Source organism: Cricetulus griseus, chromosome 3 (genome assembly GCF_003668045.3).
Source record: "Cricetulus griseus strain 17A/GY chromosome 3, alternate assembly CriGri-PICRH-1.0, whole genome shotgun sequence".
Taxonomy (NCBI): Eukaryota; Metazoa; Chordata; class Mammalia; order Rodentia; family Cricetidae; genus Cricetulus; species Cricetulus griseus.
Window position 1 is genome coordinate 148,488,079 of NC_048596.1, and position 20,503 is coordinate 148,508,581.

At 38.7% G+C, this 20,503-nt stretch overlaps 1 protein-coding gene across 2 annotated transcripts in view; it reads left to right on the plus strand.

Annotated features, from left to right (window-relative positions):
- Slc17a6 (solute carrier family 17 member 6) overlaps window positions 1–19,026 on the plus strand; it is a 37,289-nt gene extending 18,263 nt beyond the window's left edge. For both annotated transcript variants that reach the window (XM_035442494.1, XM_027410512.2), the window contains 9 exons: window positions 3,349–3,463; window positions 4,550–4,637; window positions 5,780–5,866; window positions 8,118–8,260; window positions 11,242–11,391; window positions 15,707–15,839; window positions 17,141–17,251; window positions 17,610–17,737; window positions 18,627–19,026. In XM_035442494.1, the coding sequence (XP_035298385.1) occupies window positions 3,349–3,463; window positions 4,550–4,637; window positions 5,780–5,866; window positions 8,118–8,260; window positions 11,242–11,391; window positions 15,707–15,839; window positions 17,141–17,251; window positions 17,610–17,737; window positions 18,627–18,962 (1,291 nt within the window). In that variant the 3' untranslated portion in view covers window positions 18,963–19,026. The remainder of the gene's footprint in view (window positions 1–3,348; window positions 3,464–4,549; window positions 4,638–5,779; window positions 5,867–8,117; window positions 8,261–11,241; window positions 11,392–15,706; window positions 15,840–17,140; window positions 17,252–17,609; window positions 17,738–18,626) is intronic.
- The last annotated feature ends 1,477 nt before the right edge of the window (window positions 19,027–20,503 follow it).

The window sequence follows — 20,503 nt, forward strand, 5'->3', positions numbered from 1 at the left end:
TAGTTGTCCATAATCCAACCACTTCCAGTTTTGAGCCCCAGTGATTCATTCCTTCCTTTTGCAATTTCTTTCTTCTTTGCTGTATTCCTCTCCAAGACCTGGCTCGAAGACTTTTCAGTGAAAGCTTGGCTTCCTGGACACCCTCAGTAGAGTATTTCTCCATTTGTGTTTCTGTTAGACTTTGGCAATTGCTGCTTCTGGATTCCTTGTTTTTCTCTTTCACTCTCCTGGTGCACTATGGGTCTTCCTCATGTTTCTTGAATATAAGTAATAGCCTTAACAAAAGAGCAAGGGCCTAGGTTCAAATTTCTGTTCCACTGCTTGCTGATTTTTGGCCAGTCTTCCTGAGGCACTTTCCTTATTTGTGAAATGAGAAGATGGAAAGAAAGTCTCACTCAGCCAGTTATTCCTCGCAAGATTAGCTGAGATCATAGAGTTGCAAAATATAGCAAGTGCTTTGAAAACCTCCCTTCCCAATATGAGCACAATACACTAAGTCAAACGAGGGTTTGAAGCAGTGTACATAGGTGAGCCATGAGTGGAAAAGCTTCATTAGTCCTGGCAGAGTGACAAAAGGAAGCATAAAGGCTTTCCATGCAGAGTAATAATCATGCTGTTTCAAAATTTAATCACTTTGATATCATTTGTGTTGCAATTGTCTAAAATCAAATAAGACCCTAATCTTGTTTGCCTTTAAAAAGTTTGATGCACTTTACTCCTACTCAGTTAGAATACAGTCAGTGTACTTTCAGAAGCAATGGCAATGATTAGAATGGCAGTGGGGAATTTATAACTTAGAAGCATTCAAAGAGTGTTAAGTGGCTATGAATTAGAAACACTATAGGCTGAAGGTGGACTCTGTAATAAAGGACACATGCAAAGATCATGTTCTTATGTATAACATGGGTGAATTAAATACCTGTGCTTCTGTGACATTTAGTGGTTATGGGGTTACAGCCCGTGAGATCTTAGCATGGTTTCCCTCAAATAAGCTTTCATTAAATTTAGCTCTGATTGTGGTTGGCATTCAACAAATATTTCATAACTGATTCCACTTTGGGGCTGATTTTGTCCACTAAGTGAGATTTGGTAATTGCTGAAGACATTTTCTGTTGGGGTTGACAGGGAGAATGCCATTGGTATATGCTGGGTAAAGTTCAAGTATGGAACTAAACAGCACTTCATGCACAAGCCAGCATCCTACAACTGAGGGTTATCCCACACAGAATGTCAATAGTCCAGAAGTTGAGACTTGTAACTAATGAAAGGTATAAAACGTCACCTCTACCTTAAGAGAGACATGCATGGTACCCTGGAGAAGGGGAATGTTAACAGGATCTCCTGAGAAAATTGGGAGCATGGGGGAAGGGGAGAAGGAGCTGGGATAAAGAGAGGGGGAGAAGAGGACATGGGGGAGCAAGAAGGTTGAGTCAGGGGAAGAATAGAGGAGAGCAAGATAAGAGACACCATAATAGAGGGAGCCATTATAGATTTAAAGAGAAATCTGGCACTAGGGAAATTTCCAGAGATCTACAAGGATGAAACCAACTGGCAATCTAAGCAATAGTGGAGAGGCTACTTTAAATACTCTTTCTTGATAATGAGATCGATGACCACCTTATATGCCATCCTAGAGCCTTCATCCAGTGGTTGATGGAAGCAGAGGCAGATAACCACAGCTAAATACTGAACTGAACTCCTGGAACCCAGTTGCAGAGAGGGAGGTGTGATGAGCAATGGGGTCAAGACCAGGCTGGTGAAACACATAGAAACAGCTGGCCTGAACAAGGGGGAGCTCAGGGACCCCAGACTGATGGCTGAGAGGCCAGTATGGGACAGATCCAGACCCCCTGAACTTGGGGGACCTGGCACACAAATGGACTTTGGGAGTTGAATTCCACATGGAGGGATGCTCTCTCAGTCTGGACACATGGGGAAGGGCCTAGGCCCTGCCTGGGATGATATGATAAACTTTGGAGATCCCCATGGAGGGCCTCACTCTCTCTGGGGAGCAGAGATTGGATAGGGTAGGAGTTAAGGGGTTGGTGGGGGCAGGGGAGGAGGGAAGGGAGAGGGAGCTGGGATTGACATGTGAAGCAAGCTTGTTACTAATTTATAAAAATAATAATAAAAGAAAAGAGTACAATACATCTTTGCATAACTAAACAAACGTTCCACAGCATAAACAAATATAACACATTTTAAAATAATATCCACAACAGCAAAACAAAACAAAACAAAACAAACCTTCACCTCTTTCCAACTAAATTAACAACAGCACCATTTTAAAGCCCTTCCCAATAGAAAGAAGGTCATGGCAGGAAGTTATATTCATAGAAAGTAAATTTAATCCAAAATAGCTACAAGGAGACAAATGTGCTCCCCCTCCAGTCTTAGCATACCATATCATCTTTGACTCCAAATGGAACATGCCGATTCAGTAGCCATGGCTCGCAAAGGGGACTGTGTTTACATGAGGTGGGGCATCCTGTCTCCAGTGAGGCGGAAAGCAAGGCAGATGTGGCTGTACATTTTCAAGAACATTATCTGCCCCGATTGCTCTTTGCGTGAGAGGAAGAGAGCTGTTCTTCTGCAGGCCTTCATGAACTCATTTATCAAATTTCAGCAGCAGGTTAATACTCATTACGGCTCTTTCAGAAACTCAAGTTGTTAACTGGTATACTGAATACATTTCTGGAAAAATTATAACATCCATGGGGTGACCTACCCAGACTGAACCGAAAGTTCCAATTGTAACCTGGTATCACTTGGGGAAGGATGTGTTCCTCAAACTTCTTAGCAAGGCATCGGTTCTTACACTCTCATGGAGGATGTATTTTTATTCCTTAGAAAATTGTGGATGCTTTAAAAAATGATTAAATGAAATGAGAATCATACTTGCAAAAAGAAAAAAATAAAGTTTTTATTTCCAATTGTTTCTTAAGTTGTTGGGGATATATGATCCTGTGGGTATACTTCAGACAGAATCTGTTTACCTTTGTATCCCAGAATGAGGAAAAATGGGAAGAAAAGAAAGAATTGACACTGGTACATTAAGTAAGATAAACACTTGCTATGAGTTCTAACCTTGTGATGTCTGGAACATAAACTATGATTGCCTTTGGCCAATTCTTGTGTTTCTTGCACATAAATAATGTACAGCTTTAAGGTAATCCAAGGACCCATCCAGGACAGCTAGGCAATCCATATAAAATTATTTTATTCTTTTAGGAGAACATCTATTTTAAAAACTGGTTGTAGTTTTTCTTAACCACTTAGGTTGACCTGAGGAGTTGTGTGTTGTCTGAGTCATGATGAGTCACACACCTTCCCATCTCTGTCTTCCAGGGTCTTTGGGGCTGCAATACTGCTCACCTCTACTCTCAATATGCTTATCCCGTCAGCAGCCAGAGTGCATTACGGATGTGTCATCTTTGTTAGGATATTGCAGGGGCTCGTGGAGGTAGGAACTACAGGGTGGCATCATTTCAAGTTTGGATAGAACTGAAAGCTGCAAGTTCATCTTTGTTTTCAGGGATAAGTAGATATTAACATATTGTTAAAATAAAAATTGAAGCACTGGGAATGTAAAATGATCAATGTACTTGGGGCTCAAACCCAGGGCTTCATGCATGCATGCTAAACAGGCATCCCTAGGACTTGAAAGTACTTTTGGGAAGATTAATTTTTTAATCATTTTTATTATGTGTAGGTGCACATGCCTGCATGTACAGGTGAGGGCAGGCACCAGAGAAGGCCAGAGGCATCAGATACCCTGCAGCTGGAGACAGACTGCTGTGGATAGATGCAGAGCACCAAACTGAGATTCAACTTAATTGCTGTGCTATCTCTCCAGTCCCCTTGGGAATTTTAAGTCTCTGTTTTCCATTAACACACTGAAGTGTTTTCAGTATATTCTTGGTCATGTACCCATCCAATTGGTTCTTGATATAGTATCCTGAAGACTTTGAAAGAATGTCATTTAAAAACCCAAGTTTGACCTATAAACTGTCCCTTCTCTACCTGGAGTGCAATGGAAATAGAGAGGTAACATAAATATAAAAACACTGAGAGGATTCTTCTTTCTTCCAAAAAGCAAAAAAAATACTACAGAGTCAAAATTATAGAAAAGGCTAGTTATTGTTAACATCAATTTCTAGATGTCTGAACTCCTAGTTAGGGTCCTTGTATTTGGGGACCACTCAAACTAATGCCTCACAAAAGGTATCCAAATTTCACCAAGTGTTTAGAATAAAAAATAAACCAATTGGTAGACAATATTATCTTCTGCTTTAAAGGAAGAAAATTGAGTAAGAGAAAAGCCTGATGGGTGGGGCATCTGAAGAGGCTCTGTGCAGTCATGGTCTGGGAAATATGTCTCAAATAGAATTTGGTGGGTTCAGTAAGCCCCTGTTGGAACCAGGATCCCTCACCCCCTACTGCTGTATCATTTGATTAGAGTCAGGCTGGGGGCAAAGAGGGGGAAGGGATGTGCTCACTTCCAATAGGCCCTGCATTCTAAGTGCCCATGTTTGTTTTCCCACTGCAGGGTGTCACCTATCCAGCCTGTCACGGGATATGGAGCAAGTGGGCCCCTCCTTTGGAGAGGAGTAGGCTGGCTACCACATCCTTTTGTGGTGAGTAACTTCAATTGGTTAACAGTTAGGGACAACATAGATAAGGATTCGAAGCTGATAAATCCATTTATAAAAGTGTCTGGCTTTTGAACACTATTTTAATTCTGTAATTCTCAATGGCATTTTAAAGTCAAGCTTTTCTTTGTGCTTTGTATTGTTTTAGAAGTTGGACCATTTTCAAATATATTAACTGGTAGTTTTATTCTTATTTGTTTACTTTTTTATTTTTGAGATAGCTGTGTAGAACTGGCCTGAGACTCCCTATTTAGACCAGGCTGCCCTTGAAATCACAAAGATCTGCTGAGATGAAAGGCATGTGCCACCATGCCTGGCCACATTAAAACGATTTTTTTTGAGCCCCAGATAGTTAGTTAAGAAAAGTTCCATTCTAAATCAGATCAAGAGACAACAAAAATTCACTTTAAAATTCAGAGCTACTATAAATAATCTACCAATAATAAATTATCAGCAATGTTATTATCTGTAGATGCTAAATTTTTAAATATTAAGGCTTAGGTCATAGACTTTAAATATTGCAGGTTTTTTCTCTATCTGAGATACTGTTTTCACAATTATTTTTGGTAAGTTTTAAAATAAAAGCAGAAGACACCACGCAAAGATAAAACTTGTAGTACAAGACAATATATGCCTTTCTAAAAAGATCTACTTATTTTTATCTGATCTGTTGGAGTGTCTGCATGTATGTAAATGCACAATCTGTGTGCCTAGTGTCCTCAGAGGCCAGGAAAGAGCATCACATCCCCTGGAATTGAAGTTATGGATGGTTGTGAGTCACTGTGTGGGGTCTGGGAGCAGAACACAGGTCCTCTGTAAGAGCAGTAAGTGTTCTTAATCATCTCTCTGTCCACACCTGGCTATAGTTCTTTAAGTCTATTATGCCCTATCTACCCAGGTGTGATCTGAGGTATGGTCCTGTGGTTTTGTATAAGGATGTAGGGTAGATATATGTTCAGTAGAAGTAGAACGTGTGTGTGTGTGTGTGTGTGTGTGTGTGTGTGTGTGTGTGTGTGTGTGTGTGAAACTGTTGTAAGTGTTTGTGTGAGCCAGTCCTGGCAGATGTGAGGAGAAAACAAACTTGTATTGCTCTCACCTACTTTCCTCCTTCATCCCTTCCCCTCTAGGTTCCTATGCTGGAGCAGTCATTGCAATGCCCTTAGCTGGTATCCTTGTGCAATACACTGGATGGTCTTCGGTATTTTATGTGTATGGTATGTCACATTTGTTTACAATAGAGTTATATAAAGGCTAAAATGAACATGACAGCTTACAACATACAATTTGTTTACTTTATCATCTTAAAAACTCTCTATATTCTGGAGAAAAGAAAGTGTTTACCTGTTATTTCCCCTTCACTACTGTCTCTTGTGCATGTCATGGAATGTGTATGAAGGCCAGAGGACCACATGTAGAAGTCTGGAACAGAACTCAAATGTGATAGAAAGTGTCCTCACATGCTGGGCTGTCTCTCTGGGCTTCTAGAGAGAACTTTTTCATTAGGTTTTCACAAGGGTCTGTGATTCAACACAGTTTGTACTTTGTATAGCTACTTGCTACCCTGATTTGGCTTAGTGTATGACTTACTTGACGATATGATGGGACTCTAAAGTTGTAGACTCATCTAAAATGTTAGTTGTTTCTAAATAGAGAAAGACAAGGTATGGGGTTGGCTTGGTGGGAATGTGAGGAAGATCTGGGAGGAGTTGGGGGAGTGGAAACCATGATCAGAAGATGTAAGAAAATTATTTTCAATAAAAACATATTTTAAGTAAGCCATTTGGTTTCATTAAACCTCAGTTAATATTTATCATTGGTAATGAATTGAAGGATAAGCATTAGATATTTGAATAATCATACAGAACATACTTGCTTGCTATCTGAGACAAAAACTGGATCTTGAATAACACATTCCATTTTTGTTTGACAATTTAGTGTGACAAAACTTGGACCGTAGAGTAAATGGAAGAAAGTAAGAGCTACACAACACCAAGTGGCACAGAACACAGCATATTAATTGGGTTCATGGTAGTGAGGAACAGAGTGACATATAGGACATGTAGGATGAGTTTAGCTAGCATGATGAGCAGTTAGAGTCATGCTTGACTGACACATCAGAGGAACTCAGTGCTAATCTTATAGAACTCTCAGTAGATGCTCACTGTGTGACTGACACCCACTGCTCTATGAGATTGAAACAGCATTTCCTCCCCCCTCAAAAGATTATAGATGTTGCTTTTCTCTGGACTTTGTAGTACACACTAAAATCCCAGCATTTAGGAGGCTGAGGCAGGAGCATTCTGATTTAGAGGTCAGGCTACAGCATGTAACAAAACCCTGGCTCTTAAACCTTTCCTCTTTGTAGTGGAGGTCTGGAGTGACTCTGTTGCTCATTGAATCCCACCTTCAATGAATGACACAGTTAGGATTTAAGTCTATGAAAATCCTGCCATAATAACTACATATATAAGAGATTCACAAAACATCTGGCCCTCAATTCACATTTGCTTCATGGTCAGTAATTAAAGGGAAGAGAGCACACCAGAAGCTATGTCCAGTGTTAAGGAAGATGTCTTAGAGGTTAAATAGAGAAATATGAAGTATTAGTAAGCTCAGGAGCATTTAGTTTGTTACCCAAGGGATAAAGAAGGGAAGAGACTGAAAGAAAAATGCAATGGCTGGCAGTGGGGAAAGCAGGATAAATCACCTGGAATTTCTCCTCCTGTTAACACATACAGATTTATAATGCACAGCAAGTTCATGGTGAGGGTGATAAATAAAGAAGAGAACTGGAAAGGAGAGAAAATAGTTTATAGCCCAGAAATATAACTTCTGTCAGTCCAAAAATAATCAGCAAAGTCTGAGCGAGAATACAGTGTATAGTCACATCATGTGAAGGGGCAATTGTGGAGGCCTGTGTTCATCTAACATGGTCGTTTAGTCGAGAAAACTCTTTTGTGTTTTGCTTCAAAACAGTGTATGGCCTTTAGAAGTGCTAGGTAGAGAGGAGAACAGATATTTCTCCCTCTCTGGAAATTTAAACCACTTTTATACATTGAAGGTCAGCAAATAGGAAAAGGATTCACCTCTCACTTCATGGAATCCTCCCAAAGGAATAATTTGGTCTTGTTCATTATTCTTCTGCTCTATGGCATTGTGTCTAGTCTGGAGCAGCTCAGTCACGGAATATGAGATGTGTGACTAAGCTCCCAACTTCTATCATTTAGTAGTTGCTTTGAGTTTTCTGTATATCAGTGCTGCTTAACTACAGACAAAAATATGAACTGTGGCATCAAACTTTTGGAAAATCTGATGTCCAGAGCAGAGGACAGGAAGCAGTGGCTAAAGTCAGCTGCTCACACCACATCAAATGGTTCTCACTGAGAATATTTTATCTTCAATTTTTGGCTGTTAACTGTATTTCTGGTGACTGTCTTCGATCACCTTGTGAACCCTTTCTTACAGGAAGCTTTGGCATGGTCTGGTACATGTTCTGGCTTCTGGTGTCTTATGAGAGTCCTGCAAAGCATCCTACCATTACAGATGAAGAGCGTAGGTACATAGAAGAGAGCATTGGAGAGAGTGCAAATCTGTTAGGTGCAATGGAAGTAAGTATTTCATTATCGTGTCTATACTTATTTGTACTGCTCATCTCACCATCCTGGATTAACTGTGTTACAGTTCCTTATTAAATAAAAGTAGTCTGTACCAATCTCTCTCTCTCTCTCTCTCTCTCTCTCTCTCTCTCTCTCTCTCTCTCTCTCTCTCTCTCATGCATTCTCCCTGACCTCTCTCAGGAATGATTGCTATCTTCTCCATTTTTTCAAAGAAAAGCAGATGGGTTAGAACAGTAGTTCCTAACCTGTGGGTTGTGAACCCTTTGACAACTCTCTATCTCCAAAAACTTCACATTATGATATATAATGGTAGCAAAATTACTGTTATGAAGTAGCAACAAAAAATAACCACAACATGAGGAACTATATTAAAGGGTTACAGCCTTAGGACAGTTGATAAGCAGTGGTTTAGAGGCACGACATCATCTGGCTTTCCTCATTGCCTTTTAAAAGCACTGCATCTTTCTTCTTACTAGGTTTCATATGTTCCTGTCACTTCAAAATGAATTTTAAAATAAGATCAAATGTAGGTAGAACTTGGGTTTTAGGTTCTTTTGAACCAAACACTGCATATAAAAAAGTAGGCAGCATAGTCACAGATTGTTTTGTCAGAACACTGCTAAAACAATCTACAATGGTTCTCTGATACCAGCACTGTATTGCCTCAGAAATCTGTGGCCAGGGAGTTTCCACCGAAGGTACCCAAAATACACCAGGGGGAGAGAGAGAGAGGGAGGGAGGTCAGGGGAAGAAAGAATACTGAGTACCAGGGACACCAGCCCAGTGTGATTTTTAAAGTAGCAAAGAGCAATTTGGGCTCAAATAGACAGGAGAACGGGATGTAAACAGGAGAAAGGGATATATTTTGACCAGCAGCAAGGGGATCAGCAGACAGGGCGCATAGGAAGGTTTAAGGGATGTATGTCAGGGATATGGCCCATTTCTTTCAGAGTTTGGGAGCAATAGCCTAGCCCAAGAATGTTCAAGGCCTGGGTTTGAATTATAGCCTTCTGAAAAGGCAGGCAGTGTGGGTCACAGATAAAGGCTATGTTCCTCAGGACCCAGAAGGGTCCTTGACAGGTGCAAGCATAGTTGACATCTTGTCCTGTTTACTTTTATCTTCCTGGAAAGTTTCATACTTTTGTCCCATGAATATGCCATATTCTCTTCTGTAGAGATCTACAAAATGTAACACAATCAGCAGTTACTCACTGATACTGCCCAATTCATGGTCACATTAAATTTCTTATACACAGTTCACCTAACACCTATAAGAATCACCCTGCCTTCATAATCTTTTGTAGGCACTTGCTCTGAGTGTGTATCCAATGAAAAAAATCACAGGTTACAGTCAACTGTGTGACTTAAATCTTTGATGTTGTTCTCCAGGGAATAGTTTTAAACATGATATAAATACAGGAACATGTAGAGATCAAATGCAGACACGTTGCTATCCTAACCACTTTCCCAAAGCAGCTGAATAAACAGCACATTGTCAGAATGCTATACATCTTGTAGTTCCCAGTGATTTTTAAGCCATAAAGTAAGATAACTGGGGGCTGGAGAGATGACCTGGTGGTTAAGAAAGAGCACTGGCTGTTCTTCCAGAGGACTAGGGTTCAATTCCCAGCACCTACAGGCAGGTCACAACCATCTGTAACACCACTTGCAGGGGATCTGATACCCTCTTCTGGACTCTGTGGGCACGGGTACTCATGTGGTGCACAGATACACATTGCATTAAGACAAAATATGCATATATACAAGATAAAATAAATAAATGATTTAAAAACTGATACTTTTCCTGTTGGGGAAGTGCTTTACCATATGAAGAATATAGTGTCAGGGAAGATAATCCTGCTATAAGCAAAGAAGTACTCTCCCAGTAGGAACAAGAAGTTGTTGACTCTTACCTATTCCACTTACAGAGGTACCCTAATGTGCACATTCCTCTCTTTGGCCATTTTTGTTTATCTGTGAAGTATCTTCAGCATTTTTGACATACAGCTTACCAATTGGAGCTTACCAATCATGCTGTCACAAAATAAGTACTTATCAAAAGCTATAGTGTTTCCTATATATTATTGGTACATGTCTCTTACTATCCTATATTTGAAATGATTTTTGAAAATCTAAGCACATATAGTTTAATACTAACAATTATGGGGTTCAAAAACGCAGGAATAATTACTAAATCTGTTGAGAAAATTAGTTTCCTGTGTTGATCATTTTATCATGACAAGGATATGATAAAACTTTGAATGAGGTTATTTTAGGAAAATATTTCCTTGGCAGCTATAGTTTTGGTCTTTATGATAAGGTAATTGTGACTATGAGAAATAGTTTGAAGTCTAAAATATTAATTGTATGAGGTTAGATTTTTAAAGGTATTGTAATCACAGCAATTTTGTTTTCATTTTAAAAAGATGTAAATGTAATAATTACCTGGTAATGATGTCCTGGGCTGTACATGGTGACCTCCAACATCACAGGATATTCTGGGAACTTATATCACAGTGTCATAAAAATATTGATCTCCACAAACTGTCAGGGGATTTTACAGGTAGATGATATCTTAGCTGACTTCAGAGAGGCTGGGAAATAACAGGTTCTTATTTTTTTTCTCTCTTGTCCAAGTACATTCAGCTTTCAATATTTTAGATATCACAAAACCACTGATTTGGCAGTATTTTGCTGGGCAATAACTGCTTTAAAATCATAGACTGTAGAACCCATGGTTTGGAATTTATTTTCTATATACATGGATTTTGCATAGTTTAAAAACTAACTACTTAGTTGGAGGGACAGACTGTTGTTTCATTTTTCTCCTTTATTCACCACCCGAGGTTAAGTGGGAAGCTGTCATTACCACCTCATCTCATACTCACGCTCCAGCCCGTGCACTTGAAAACAGAAAGCACTACATTAACTCTGAAAATGATAATACAGCGTAACACTGTTTGAACTTTCAGAAATTCAAGACCCCGTGGAGGAAGTTTTTCACATCCATGCCTGTCTATGCGATAATTGTTGCAAACTTCTGTAGGAGTTGGACTTTTTATTTACTGCTCATCAGTCAACCAGCTTATTTTGAGGAAGTTTTTGGATTTGAAATCAGCAAGGTATGTACAAATTCACCCCATTAAAATATGTGACAATATTTGTATTAAGTGAATATTCCTTTCTTTAGCCAAAAGTTTGTCTTCTAACCTTGATGATTTACGTCCAAGTAAGTGTGTGTGTGTGTGTGTGTGTGTGTGTCCTACTCTATTCTGTTGCCTGCTAGAAATCTCTCTCTAGTTCTGGGGATCCAGGGAAAAAGAATCTCATCTCTGCCTGCCTTCTGGTAGCTTATATCTCAATGGGTCTGAGCAACAATGTAGTCCTTGACCTGCAAACAAATACAACAACCTTTGGTCCAAGGCAATTGAACTGCTAGAAAGAAAAGTAATCTAGTCTAATGGAATTGTGTTTTAGTTACTATCAACCTCTTCTCCTTCTGTATTCTCTGTCGAATTGAAATATATACTTAGCAAATGAAAAGACTGAAAATTTCCTTGCACTTTGTTCATCCAATTTAATCTAACAAGGATTGTTGGGACTATTATAGGACACTTTATGTTATTCAGAAATATAACACTGCTTCTCTCTGCCAATATTTGCAGCTTTGTAGTATAGACAAAAATCTTGTGTTATCAATACACACACAGGGTGTGCAAGATGTTTGTTTATAGATACAGAAATAAATCCATTTTCAGATTTTCTATAAGGGAGAACTCAACTTTAAATACTCCTTCTGCATAGGGATATGAAATTCTAGAATTTTCTTTCATATTCATGAATAACCTCATCTGGTAGACCAGATGGATAGCTATCATCATTTCTGTTTAACTGATGATAAAACAGAACTGAGGGTAATTATTGAAATCGCCTAAAGGTATACTAACTAGTTACACACTTAGGAATGGATACTCCATTTCTGTTTCTATCCCCTTTACAGTTTCATACATCAGGTGACCTGTACATCTAGTCACACACTTAGCAGGTCAGTGCTGAGTGCCAGCTCTGAGCTCTGTTTGCAGCTCTCTACTGAGTCCTGAATCCATTTATCTTTGCTGGCAATGATTGTGCCATTTCTCCTTGTGTCATTACATAAGTCCGGCTGGGCTTGGGCTGTTCATATTGTGTCTCTACTTGAAAGGCTATCTGAGAGCTGGGCTAGAGAAAGCCTGAGCCAGGCAGTTGCTGGCCTAAGAGCTCTTTTGAAGCGGTGGTTTCTAAGGAAACAGTTCCCCTCTCCCTGAGAAGAATGGCTGCTGTAGACCAGCCTCTTCTTCCTGGAGCGGTTCAAACAGTGCAGGGCAGCCTTGGGTCCTCTGAGAGTGTCACATCTCTCAACAAAGACTGCCGGAGGTGTGAGTCCATTTTCATAATCTAGGACAAATGTGACACTCGGCAGCTATTAATAAAGCCAGGACTCGTGGGGGTGGGGAGAGGTACCAACTGATGGTAATGAAATCATCTTGCTGGGCTTGTATCTCCAATTAACTGAAAACACTTGAATAAAATCAGGGTAGTTCCCAAAAACTAAATGAACTTACACATGGGTTGATTAATTCACTTGTTATTTTTAAACTAAAGTTGCAGTTACATTCTCCATGCAGCATGGTAAGCTGGTAAAAAATGTTTTAATTTCTCCAACTTGAAAAAAAGCTGGAAGAGGCCATGGTGGGCCTAGGACAACCAGGTGTGTCCAAGTCATGAGACTTTAATCCTAAGCTTCACAATGAAGAATTGACCTACAAATTAGGACTGGTTTATAATTATCATCCTTAATTTTCTTATTTATGAGCTAGAGCTTTAATGCATATATCATATAGATAGAACCACACACAGGGGATATCTACCTTAACCTTCATTCCAAATATGCTTACTTATTTAAGACAAGATGAGACCATGTACACACTCACAGGCATGCAATACTGCATACAGTATTACATAGTTATATATAGGACCTAATGCATGCATACACATAAGTGAACTGTATTAGTTAACTCTCTCTCTCTCTCTCTCTCTCTCTCTCTCTGTGTGTGTGTGTGTGTGTGTGTGTGTATTTTTCAATGGTAGTATGTATTTTCAGCTCCTTTGAGAGTTGCAAATCATAGCAAAGTTAATTTTAGGATTTTAATGAGCACCTTTAAACCTCAGAATCCACGGGCAAATCAGATGAGAAGAGACATTTGTTCCCTTGAGTTCCTCAGTTGGAGAAGCTGTGCTTTGTGTTCTGTCTCCCAACATGTCAAAATATGGTTCAGATAGAGTACAAAGTAGAGGGAAGAGTTGTGTCTGAGGACCTGGGACTATTAAGAATAGGTTGTAGAGGATAAATAGCCACCTTATTCTTATAAAACCTTAAAACAATAAACAAACTAAAGACAATCTGATAGGGAATAGATTAGTCAGATAATATGTGCAGTTATTATTGATAAGTCACCAGAGCTGAGAAGACCTACACATGGATAACTTTCAGGAAATTTTGCCTAAAAACTAGAAGATTTTGTACATCCAAGCACCAAAGCTGAGACAAAAAACTTACCTATCAACAGCCTCTAGCTGTTAGCTCCTCTCAGTTTTGTTCCTGACATTGCTGAAAGAGTAATAAATGGATGTTTTTATCTTTGTTCTTCGCTTATGCAAAGTGAAAAAATGTTCATTCAAATGGACAGTAGATAGTTGAGGCTGCCCAATGTAAGGCTTTTTTCAGATGTAAAGCATGTCCTGTGAACAGGAAATGTCACTCTTAAGTAGGTAGCCTGCACTTGTGAAACAAAAACATGACATGGGATTCTGAGAAAACCTTTACATGTGTGTTTTAGTGTGTGTTCTCTTTAACATCTTCCTGATTTACATTGAATTTTGACATATATCTCTGGTGACTAAGAATAAAGGACCACTGTGTTTTTCCAACATGTTATTCTCAAAATCAATATTTTCCATACATTTCATTTACCTTATATTTTTTACTTATGTCACAGTTAATGAACACCCACTTGTAAGCAAATTGTGTATACTTATACATAATATATGATTTAAATTTCCTTTTCTTTCCCAGATGGCATAGTGGCTGAGCATATGCACACTAAGAGCTCAGTCTTTGGACTTGGGTAGAACTGTTTAAAAATTGCCTTTTCAATCTCAGTTTTGTCATTCAGAAATCAACAGTTCAAACCTTTGAATCTGTCTTGGAATGCTTCCCTCTCTTAACTAGTCATGACCATAACCCTCATTTCTGAGCATGAATGACATTCTGTATGTCACTGTAAAGCAAAAACAGAATCTGCACATCATATGTCCAATAACCCACTTGGAAGATGTGCTTAAACACACACACTACATCCCAGTCTTTCCCTTGCTGAAAGCTGTGCTTCAAAAATATACTCTAGTGAGGACCTCCATTTATGTGGCAATAGCCCATTTAAATGTGTTATTTTTTCTTGTGCCCTTTCCCTCAACACCTAGGGAACTGTCTCTTGTTCATAGTTAATTGTTAAAAAATGTGTGTTGAGGGCTGGAGAGATGGCTCAGAGGTTAAGAGCACCGACTGCTCTTCCAAAGGTCCTGAGTTCAATTCCCAGCAACACATGGTGGCTCACAAGCATCCGTTATGAGATCTGGTGCCCTCTTATGATGTGCAGATTTACATGGAAGCAGAATGTTGTATACATAATAAACAAACAAACAAATAAATAAAAGAAACTCAGTTGTCTTTGCCTCCATTTAAAAAAATGTGTGTTGAAGGCATTGCTTGGTTTGGGATTGTCATAATTTCTATGAAATCATTTTAGAGGCTGCGTACCACAGTATAACAATGTGACTGTATTTGACTGCAAATGAGTCAAACTGAAGAATTCGTGTGAGATTTTCATAAATGAAATCTATGCTTTGAAATTTGAAAGAGGTGTCTTAAAATGCAAATGTGTAGTCTTTCACCTATTGTATAAAATGGAAAGTTCAAATACAGCCTTTTTGATGGCCAAAGGCATCTTTTCCTCCCTAGGTCTCTCCCTCCCATTAATGATGCTTTTGTGCAAACACACTTAAGGATATGAGATGGATAAACAAGTGTGACTCATTCCCTGACAAGATTCAGGAGGGTTGATTCATGAACTCAGAATGCACTGAATCATAATGTAGCAATAAAATTTTTTCTGCTTTAAGAATACAGAAAAAGGATCAAAGTAAATTTACTTAGCTTTTACGATTTGCTCTGTGAACATTACTGCTTACTCTAGGAGAGTGGGTGTGCATTTGGAAACAGTGTTCTGCCTTCCTCAGCTCATAAGGAGCTGGATGAAGACACAGACAGGAAGCCAGGGTTACTCAATTGCCCACTTCCTTTATTCTCTCATACTTCTCTCCCCCTCTGGCTTTTGTCAGGTTGGCATGCTGTCTGCGGTCCCACACCTTGTCATGACAATCATTGTTCCTATCGGGGGGCAAATTGCAGATTTTCTAAGAAGCAAGCAAATTCTTTCAACAACTACAGTGAGAAAGATCATGAATTGTGGTGGTAAGTGTGTGTGGAGTGGTAAGCATGTGTTCCTGTTTGAAGGTCCCGTGATCTACATACATGAATATGATTTTCTATGTGTGTTAGGCTGCTTTGTGACAGTTAGACATGCACCTTCATTTTTCTTTTGAAATCATTTTCCCATGGCCAAGTTTTTCAACACTCATTATAAGACACCAATTAGTGAAGTCATTTGTATATATTGTAACAAAATCTCTGACCACTAAAATTCAGGTCAATTTGAACTTAAAATGTACATTATGAATGGCCCAATAATCTCTGGAAAAAATTATTAGCATTATGTCTTTCTTTCTGAGGTAGACTGTCCAAACTGGTATGAGCGAGAAATTTAAGTAGTCTTAATTTACTCTATAATTTTGTACTATAATTTTAAAAGTTATAATAATTTTGTTGGGTTTAGTGTGATTTGGGCTTGTACAGGTTTTATGCATACAGTCACAATGACTGTGAGTTCATATGTGAAGCTGCCCTGCTGTGTCTAGAAGACACTATTTCCGTGTAGACATCCACTGCCTCTATCCCTTACACACTTTCTGTGCCCTCTTCCTCAATGATCCCTGAGCATTTGAAGGTGTGTGTGTGTGTGTGTGTGTGTGTGTGTGTGTGTGTGTGTGTGTATGTGTGTGCACCCATGTACATGTGCACAATACATATGTTTTGCTTGGTGGTGAGAGTTCTTTATTTTTTATTCTCTATACCTTGGCTAGTTGTGGGTCTCTGGGTTCACCATTATCTACTGTAAGCAGAAGCTTTCTCTGATGAGGGGTGGGAGATAAGTTAATATATGGATTTAAAGGTAAGTCATTTGAAGTTGGTTTAATATGTTGATTTAGCAAAGTTAAAGTAGAAATTCTCCCATGAAGCCTATGTCCTGTAAAACCAATATGGGTTAATCTTGTGGAGTAGGATTTGTGATTTTAGTAGCTAGTAATCCAACTATGTTTATGCCATGATTGCACTGAGAGAAGATGAGAACCAAGTCTCACTTCTAGCTGAGGAACCATTGGCAAACTGACAGTTTCTGGGAGATGGGAGAATCAGTTTTCTGAAAGAGTATAACTCCTAATAATTTGGCCATAATCCAATGAAAGGTCACACATCCAATAACACCACTTAATAGGATTTTTGTTTGTTTGTTTTGTTTTTATTCTTTTAAACAGGGACACGGGTAGGTAAGGAAGTGGGGTGGTTCTGGGAAGATTTGGAGGAGGAGATGAATATGATCAAAATACATTGTAAAAATTTTTCAAAAAAATACTCCCCTGTGCTTGCCTCCAAAGGTTTTGGCATGGAAGCCACCCTGCTATTGGTTGTTGGCTACTCTCACACTAGAGGGGTGGCCATTTCCTTCTTGGTGCTTGCAGTAGGATTCAGTGGATTTGCTATCTCTGGTAAGAGTCATCCTCTTTGTCTACATTACATCTTGATCTTTGCTAGTAATTACCTATGTGCTGGACAAGAGTTATAACATTTAGAAACATCATTTTTAATTATGATTGTCCACCTTTCCCCCCTACTGACTGTTTCCTTCTTTCTTGTACTTGATCAGTTTGTTAAGAGAATTGTGTTAGTGAGCCATAGTGAGTATTGGAAAAGTAAATGCACGTCCTTTCTTTCTCATGATGTCCTTGAATGGAGTTATGAAAAGCACACAGTATGCACGTAGTATCTTTTGGGAAGATCTGTACCATGTACATGCTTCTTAGAAGTTTACATTGCCTTGAGCCAAAGTTTCTGTGTATATTTCAGGCTTCAATGTTAACCACTTGGATATTGCTCCAAGATATGCCAGTATCTTAATGGGCATTTCAAATGGCGTTGGCACACTGTCGGGGATGGTCTGCCCGATCATTGTTGGTGCAATGACAAAGAACAAGGTATGAGTGAGAGTGGTTCCACTGTAGAAGATTCTCTCTTATGGTTGGGAAGGAGCTTTGGTGTTCTTGAAGTGCTCTGTCCACTTCTGAGTGGGAAGGACCAATGAAGCCCAGAGGGACAGTTCTCTATAGTAGCTCTGGGAATGTCTGCCTCCCCAACCATCCAGAAAGGTTCTCCTCAAGCCCTTCCAATAGCCATTGAGTATTTATTTTAGAAGTGTTAAGTAGCTAATCTAGGGAAGTATAAAGAAAAAAAAAGGCCTATTTCTGATATTCCTGTTGTGACAAGAATGTCACCCTCAAGCCCCACAACTCTTTGTCCCTAGATAATAAAATAGACAAATAGCCTTCCCAGATTTATTCATCAACCTCAATCGAGATTCCAAAGCAGTTTAATGTGGAATACTATTATTTAGCTGTCCTTATATGTACATATAGGGCTTCAAATTTGAGTTTTTACCTCTGGAAATGAAGAAAATGAACGAGAAAGGCAAACCATTGGAGAACTGGCTAAGATGGTACATGCCTGTCACTCTAGTATTGAGGGGACTCAGGACTATCCTCAGTTTAAGACCAGCCTCAGTTACATAGTGAATGCCCCCAACCAAAAAAAAAAAAAAAAAGCAGATGGAAAGCTAAAAAATGATTAGTAAGTGTAGAAGAGAATATTCTTTAATTCAACAGACTAGAGATGTATTTGTGATTTTATTTTCAAACTATCATCTTAGAATTTTAAATAATAAAACAAATAGTTTTATTTCAAAGTGTTTGTATGAAATGAGTAACTCCAAAGATAGTGCTTCATGAAAAGCCTAATGGCAGAGCATGTTCCCAGGGTAGCTTTCCAGTTACGGAGTTTGCTCTCACAACTCTGATTTTCTCATCACAGTCCCGTGAAGAGTGGCAGTACGTCTTCCTCATCGCTGCACTCGTCCACTATGGTGGAGTCATATTTTATGCAATATTTGCCTCAGGAGAGAAACAACCTTGGGCAGACCCTGAGGAAACAAGTGAAGAAAAATGTGGCTTCATTCATGAAGATGAACTGGATGAAGAAACAGGGGACATCACTCAGAATTATATAAATTATGGTACCACCAAGTCTTATGGTGCCACCACACAGGAGAATGGAGGCTGGCCTAATGGCTGGGAGAAAAAGGAAGAATTTGTTCAGGAAGGAGCACAAGATGCATACACCTATAAGGACCAAGATGATTATTCATAACGAAGCTAGTTGCTGGATTCATTTCTAGTGTTATGATTAAATTCATTGTGATTGCACAAAATAATTTAAAAATGTGGTGTAAACATGTAAACACATCAACCAAGCAAGTCTTGCTGTTTAAAAAATATGAATTCCAAACAGGCACAGATTCCCATCAAGTGCAATCTGTGGAAGTTGTCATGTATGTCATTTCCATTGGGGTCATTCATCCTTTGGTTTGTGATTTAGAGGTTTACTGTAGAAATAAGTAGATATTTGTTGGACCCATCACCACATTAGAGAGCACAACTAAAATAGTTGGCACATGTCATCCTACAGAAGTTAGGAAGCCAAAGCTACTTGATCATGCAAACTGCACTTACTTACTTATTACACTGGACTGCAAAATATCCCAAGGAAATCCTGTGTACAGACATAGTAAGAATGGAAAATTGAGCCGGGCAGTGGTGGTGCATGCCTTTACCCAGCACTCAGGAGGCAGAGGCCGAGGCAGGCAGATCTCTGTGAGTTCGAGACCAGCCTGGTCTGCAAGAGCTAGTTCCAGGACAGCCTCCAAAGCCACAGAGAAACCCTGTTTCAAAAAACCAAAAAAAAAAAAAAAAAAAAAAAAAAAAAAAAGAATGGAAAATTGGCTAGATCGGGTATTGACTACAATCATCATGTGTATATCATGGATTGGCTATATCTTTTAATTGAAAAACTATATTGTATATTAGCAGCTAGCAACTCATACTGAATTGTAATTAGGAGTGCACAGTTTGTGATATTTTGTGATCTTCAAAGCGCTTATCTTGCAGTGTTTTGTGAAATGCTTGGGCACAAACACTTATTTTTTATGAAAGAGAGTTCGTAAAGGGAGGAGTATGCTCCATGCTCTCCCATTCATTACCTGACAGTATCAAACCCTTCACATTTCAATAAAATTCAACTTTCATGTAACATATCACATAACTTTTTTTGCAAAAAAATATAACAAGAAATAGACTTCAATGTATTTTTTATTACAACTTTGTACTGGTTGTAACTTACATTAGGAAAAAATTATATATATATATATATATATATATATATATATAATCACAAAGAATCTAATAAAATGAAGCTGTAGCCCTTAAAATGCAATATTAACAACAAAATATATAGAAAATGATTTAGAAATCTTCCTTGATAACTAAAGGCTATATGAAACTCATGCCACAAAGCTATATATAATATAAAAAGATAATAGAGATTATATATGTAGACAATTTTATTATCTAATGTCCCATTTAAGAGATATTTGTCTTGAGTATATAGGACAAAATATATTGAAATTATATCTATATCCCTGTATATCTTATACATATCCACTCACACAAACATAACAAATACTTTTCACACAGAACCAAAAACAGCATACACCTAATGTTGGGTTAGGGGATTGCAATTTCTACTTTCATAGAATCATAGAATTTTAGATTGAAAAAAAAGGCATTTTGCTCATCATTTCTTAATATATTTCAACAGGAACTGCAACATTTGTGTACCAAGCAATAAGTGCA